Source organism: Coregonus lavaretus (genome assembly GCF_964263955.1).
Source record: "Coregonus lavaretus genome assembly, chromosome: 39".
Taxonomy (NCBI): domain Eukaryota; kingdom Metazoa; phylum Chordata; class Actinopteri; order Salmoniformes; family Salmonidae; genus Coregonus; species Coregonus lavaretus.
The window spans coordinates 8,892,788-8,899,732 of record NC_140026.1 but is presented as its reverse complement, the minus strand read 5'-3'; the positions used below and the strand labels follow the sequence as shown (position 1 = coordinate 8,899,732).

Here is a 6,945-nt window from a genome sequence, read left to right as displayed (position 1 = left end):
CGAGACCAGGCCCAAATCCCCATCATTCGCGTGAAGAAAAGACGGAGGTACAGGGGCTGGAGATCGGGGTGCCTTGTGAGTATTCGTTGGCGAGTGGGTAACCCGCCTCTACACTCCGTTCTATTGACCAACGTGCAATCACTGGAGAATAAACTGGATGAGTTCCGTTCGAGACTATCCTACCAAGGGGACATTAAAAACTGTAATATCTTATGTTTCAGCGAGTCGTGGCTGAACGACAACGCGGATAATATACAGTTGGCTGGGTTTTCCGTGCATCGGCAGGACAGAACTGCTACGTCCGGTAAGACGAGGTTTGGCGGTCTGTGTATATTTGTAAACAACAGCTGGTGCATAAAATCTAATACTAAGGAAGTCTTGAGGTTTTGCTCGCCTGAGGTAGAGTATCTCATGCTGTAGACCACACTATTTACCAAGAGAGTTTTCATCTATATTTTTTGTAGCTGTCTATTTACCACCACAAACCGATACTGGCACTAAGATTGCACTCAATGAGCTGCATACGGCCATAAGAAAACAGGAAAACGCTCATCCAGAGGCAGCGCTCCTAGTGGCCGGGGACTTTAATGCAGGGAAACTTAAATCCGTTCTACCTAATTTCTACCAGCATGTTAAATGTGCAACCAGAGGGAAAATAAACTCTAGACCACCTTTACTCCACACACAGAGATGCATACAAAGCTCTCCCTCACCCTCCATTTGGCAAATCTGACCATAACTCTATCCTCCTGATTCCTGCTTATAAGCAAAAACTAAAGCAGGAAGCACCAGTGACTCGGTTAATAAGGAAGTGGTCAGATGACGCAGATGCTAAGCTACAGGACTGTTTTGCTAGCACAGACTGGAATATGTTCCGGGATTCTTTCGATAGCATTGAGGAGTACACCACATCAGTCACTGGCTTCATCAATAAGTGCATCGATGACATCGTCCCAACAGTGACCGTACGTACATACCCCAACCAGAAGCCATGGATTACAGGCAACATCCGCACCGAGCTAAAGGGTAGAGCTGCCGCTTTCAAGGAGCAGGACTCTAACCCGGATGCTTATAAGAAATCCCGTTATGCCCTCCGACGAACCATCAAACAGGCAAAGACTCAATACAGGACTAAGATTGAATCATACTACACGGATGTGTCAGGGCTTGCAAACTACAAAGGGAAGCACAGCCGCGAGCTGCCCAGTGACACAAGTCTACCCGACGAGCTAAATCACTTCTACGCTCCTCTGTAGCTCAGCTGGTAGAGCATGGCGCTTGTAAAGCCAGGGTAGTGGGTTCGATCCCCGGGACCACCCATACACAAAAATGTATGCACGCATGACTGTAAGTCGCTTTGGATAAAAGCGTCTGCTAAGTGGCTTATTATTATTAACACTCAAGCATGCATGAGAGCATCAGCTGTTCCGGATGACTATGTGATCACGCTCTCCGTAGCCGATGTGAGTAAGACTTTTAAGCAGGTCAACATTCACAAGGCCGCAGGGCCAGACGGATTACCAGGACGTGTACTCCGAGCATGCGCTGACCAACTGGCAAGTGTCTCCACTGACATTTTCAACACGTCCCGGACTGAGTCTGTAATACCAACATGTTTCAAGCAGACCACCATAGTCCCTGTGCCCAAGAACACTAAGATAACCTTTCTAAATGACTACCGACCCGTAGCACTCACGTCTGTAGCCATGAAGTGCTTTGAAAGGCTGGTCGTGGCTCACATCAACACCAATATCCCAGAAACCCTAGACCCACTCCAATTTGCACACCGCCCCAACAGATCCACAGATGCAATCTCTATCGAACTCCACACTGCCCTTTCCCACCTGGACAAAAGGAACACCTACGTAAGAATGCTATTCATTGACTACTGCTCAGCGTTCAACACCATAGTGCCCTCAAAGCTCATCACTAAGCTAAGGACCCTGGGTCTAAACACCTCCCTCTGCAACTGGATCCTCGACTTCCTGACAGGCCGCCCCCAGGTGGTAAGGGTAGGTAATAACACATCTGCCACACTGATCCTCAACACAGGGGCCCGTCAGGGGTGCGTGCTCAGTCCCCTCCTGTACTCCCTGTTCACCCATGACTGCATGGCCAGGCACGACTCCGACACCATCATTACATTTGCTGACGACACAACAGTGGTAGGCCTGATCACCGACAACGATGAGACAGCCTATAGGGAGGAGGTCAGAGACCTGGAAATGTGGTGCCAGGACAACAACCTCTCCCTCAACGTGAGCAAGACAAAGGAGATGATCGTGGACTACAGGAAAAGGAGGGCCGAACACGCCCCCATTCACATCTATACCTGTTGTATTCGGCGCATGTGACAAATAAAATGTTATTTGTTTTGAAGAACAACAGTCTCTACAGCACTTCACCAATCTGGACTTTATGGGAGTGGCCAGATGGGAGCCACTCCTGAGAAAAAGGCATATGACAGCACACCTGGAGTTTGCAAAAAAGGTACCTGAACGACTGAGAGCATAAGGCAAAAGATTCTGTGGTCAGATGAGACAAACATTTAACTCTTTGGCCTATTACAGTGTGGTGGGTTAGTTATTGACATCCATTCAAATATACTACTACTATGGAGATAGCTAACATTGAGAGATAAAGATTTTAGTCATTTAGCAAACGCTCTTATCCAGAGCGACTTACAGTTAGTGAGTGCATACATTATTGCTATTTTTTTTTCATACTGGCCCCCCGTGGGAATCGAACCCACAACCCTGGCATTGCAAACGCTATGCTCTACCAACTGAGCTACATCCCTGCCGGCCATTCCCTCCCCTAGACGACGCTGGGCCAATTGTGCGCCGCCCCTTGGGTCTTCCGGTCGAGGACAGCTACGACAGAGCCTGGATTCGAACCAGGATCTCTAGTGGCACAGCTAGAACTGCGATGCAGTGCCTTAGACCACTGCGCCACTCGGGAAGATGGAGTGAGGGGGAGCGAAGGAGACAGGGAGAGGGGGGAGGGGGAAAGGGAGTGAGAGGTAGAGTCAGTAAAAAGGGAAGACAAGGACAGGGAGGGAGAGGAAGAGAGGGAAAATATAATTGAGTATCTATCTCCTCCCCCTGGACACGTCTGGTACTGCACATTCACACATTTAACTCTCACTCTGGGCCTGAGTGACACCATATCTGACAGAATAATACAGTGTGTGTCTACAGGTCTGTCAGTGTCCGTGCATCACGGGGCCCTGTACTCCGGGCTGTCAGGGTTTAATGGAGCTCTGGGTTGTATGGCCGTGGGAGGACTGTTCTTTACCTTCAGCTGGAGAACACACCTCTTCTCTATCGCCAGCGGTGAGACATATTCTCCTCTTCGCTCGTCCACCCCTTCCCTCTCTCCTCTCCTTCCCTCTCTCCTTTCCTTCCCTCTCTCCTCTCCATCCCACTCTCCTCTCCTTCCCTCTCTCCTCTCCTTCCCTCTCTCCTCTCCTTCCCTCTCTCCTCCCCTTCCCTCTCTCCTCTCCTTCCCTCTCTCCTCTGCTTCCCTCTCTCCTCTGCTTCCCTCTCTCCTCTCCTTCCCTCTCTCCTCTCCTTCCCTCTCTCCTCCCCTTCCCTCTCTCCTCTCCTTCCCTCTCTCCTCTGCTTCCCTCTCTCCTCTCCTTCCCTCTCTCCTCTCCATCCCTCTCTCCTCTCCTTCCCTCTCTCCTCTCCTTCCCTCTCTCCTCTCCTTCCCTCTCTCCTCCCCTTCCCTCTCTCCTCTCCTTCCCTCTCTCCTCTGCTTCCCTCTCTCCTCTCCTTCCCTCTCTCCTCTGCTTCCCTCTCTCCTCTCCTTCCCTCTCTCCTCTCCTTCCCTCTCTCCTCTCCATCCCTCTCTCCTCTCCATCCCTCTTCAGTGAATGCATCTGATTCCTGTAAATGGGTAATCAGGAAGTAATTGTGTAATTTCATTGTTTTTGCAGTGCTCCATCACACACACACACACACACACACACACACACACACACACACACACACACACACACACACACACACACACACACACACACACACACACACACACACAGGAGATTGTTTCTGATAAGGTTTGAGGCTCATTAGTAAAGAGATAATCTATTCACATTACGTAAATCAGACCCTCATCCAGAGACTGGGTTTGCATCCCAAATGGCACCCTATTCCTTATATAGTACACTACTTTTGACCAGGGCCCGGGCACTACGTAGGGAATAAGGTTGCATTTGGAACGTAGCCATCATCAACATCAAAGGACAGCAGTGTCTACTCTGCTATTCACGTCAGAAACCATGTGTGTGTGTGTGTGTGTGTGTGTGTGTACGGTGTGTAGAATGGTACATAAACTGTCTCCTCTGCCCCCAGCCTTTCTTTCTGCGTATGCTGATATCGCCCTGAGCAATCTACTTGGAACGGTGAGTCATCAAACATACACACTATAACTCCTAAAGCATGGCTTTAACACCTAAAGCCTGGTATTAACTCCTAAAGCATGGTTATACCTCCTAAAGCATGGTATAACTTCTAAAGCATGGGTGTTAGAATAACTTCTTTTTCCTCTCTCCCCCATTCTCTCTCTCTCCCCATTCTCTTTCCCCCCATTCTCTCCTCGCGCTCTCGTCCCTCTTTCCTCTCTCTCCTCTCCCCCTCTTCCTCTCTCTCCCTCTTTCCTTCCCCCCTCTCCCTACACCACCACTCTCTCTTTCCCTCATTCTCTCTCTCCTTCTCTCTCTCTCTCTCTCTCTCTCTCTCTCTCTCTCTCTCTCTCTCTCTCTCTCTCTCTCTCTCTCTCTCTCTCTCTCTCTCTCTCTCTCTCTCTCTCTCTCTCTCTCTCTCTCTCTCTCTCTCTCTCCCCATTTCCCCACCCCACCGTTTCCTCTATCTCTCCCTCTCTTCTCCTACTCTCTCTTCCCCCTCTCCAGGTTGGCCTCCCAGCATGCAGTTGGGCAGCGACTCTGACCGCCACTCTGATGCTGCTGCTGACAGGGCGGAGCCTGTCTGCATACCGCATCCCTACTGGTCGAGTCATGGCTCCGGAACAGAACATCCACTGTCATAGGCAATGGGCTGCCAGAGAGACCTCAGACAGCACTGATGTGTAGACACACACACACACGCCTGCTTTAACCCATAAAATGTCGATATCAATATTGTCCACACGATGGCGCTCTGAGCCAGGCAGGTGTAAGCAAGTTTCCCCTCGGTAGCCTACAGATCTAGGATCAGCTTCCCCTCCCCCCGATCTTAACCTTAACCGTTAGTGTGAAAAATTATGCAAAACTGACCTAGGATCAGCATCTAGGAGCAACTTCACCCTACACTGAAGAGGCCTCAGTAACAGTTTCCTTAACCTGCCTGGATAAATACTGAACCACAGGGACAAGTGCACACTTTGGGAGAAAGGGAGGAGATGTACATAGCCTTTCTCGCTTCACTGGGCCAATAAAGGGACAGATTGAAGTCAATGTCTGTGACTCAGTGTTGTAGGCTACAATAGGCTACATGCTGATTAAAAATCACATTCTGTGTGTCTCTCTGTCTGTCATTGTAGCCTGTGTAGGCCTACTACTAAGCTTGTCAAGTAAACAATGTTTCCACTTTCACTGCTTGAACCCTGAAACACGGCCACCTGGCCTGATGAAAACATTTCTCCGGGTGTTGCAAAGATCAGGGCCCGGTTTCAAGTGTAAACGACTACATCGGCGGTCGGGGAGTAGTTGTTATTGGGGGTTAACTGCCTTTTGCTCAAGGGCAGAAAGAGCACATTTTCCCACTTTGCCGGCTCAGGGATTCAAACCACCAACCTTTCGGTTACTCTTAACCGCTAGGCTACCATCAGTGCAGGAAGTAAACTTAAATTCCAATTCAATAATTGAAACAATTATATATATTTTTTCAATGACTTCTAAATAAAGCAAAAATAAGATATATCTTTCCAAAGTTTATTTTTTTTTTATTAAAAAAACTAAAAAATGAGATGGGGTCAATTCGAATTGAATACAGTAGGATCGTCTTCACTAGACCCCCAAACAGAAGAGAACAGACTGAAAAAGGGAGAAACGGAAGAACTTGCCTCTATAAAAATGTATATTTTTCGTCGCAAACGTTTTTTCAGTTGCAAAATATTTTGCTACGTTCTGCACTAATGAATTTTCACCATGAGGCAAATTCACCTTTCAGCAGGCCAATAACCTAAAACACAAGGCCACATATACACTGGAGTTGCTTACCAAGACGACATTGAATGTTGTTGAGTGGCCTGGTTACAGTTTGGACTTAAATCGGCTTGGTAATCTATGGCAAGACTTGAAAATGGCTGTTTAGCAATGATCAACAACCAACTTGACAGAGCTTGAAGAATTTAAAAAAGAATAATGTGCAAATATTGTACAATCCAGGTGTAGAGACTTACCCAGAAAGACTCACAGCTGTATTTGCTGCCTAAGGTGATTCTAACACGTTTAAGGTTAAATACTTACCTAATCAAGATACACTATATATACAGCAGTATGTGGACACCCCTTCAAATTTGTGGATTCGGCTATTTCAGCCACACCCGTTGCTGACAGGCTTATAAAATCGAGCACACAGCCATGCAATCTTCACAGACAAACATTGACAGTAGAATGGCCTTCCTGAAGAGCTCAGTGACTGTCATGCCACCTTTCCAACAAGTCAGCCCTGTTAGAGCTGCCCCGGTCAACTGTAAGTGCTGTTATTGTGAAGTGGAAACGTCTAGGAGCAACAACGGCTCAACCGCGACAGAACGGGACTGCAGAGTGCTGAGGCGCGTAGCCCGTAGCCGATAACACTCACTCCCGAGTTCCAAACTACCTCTGGAAGCAACGTCAGCAGAATACAGTGGGGGGAAGAAAGTATTTAGTCAGCCACCAATTGTGCAAGTTCTCCCACTTAAAAAGATGAGAGAGGCCTGTAATTTTCATCATAGGTA

General features: G+C 48.1%; 1 protein-coding gene across 1 annotated transcript; it reads left to right on the top strand.

Annotated features, from left to right (window-relative positions):
* Positions 1–3,271: 3,271 nt before the first annotated feature.
* Positions 3,272–5,402, top strand: LOC311112829 (urea transporter 2-like; the record flags this gene model as incomplete). Its single annotated transcript, XM_084155963.1, has 3 exons — positions 3,272–3,335; positions 4,359–4,408; positions 4,916–5,402. 3 exons carry the CDS (start codon positions 3,272–3,274, stop codon positions 5,093–5,095), a joined length of 294 nt encoding a protein of 97 aa, XP_084012089.1. The 3' UTR covers positions 5,096–5,402.
* Positions 5,403–6,945: the final 1,543 nt, after the last annotated feature.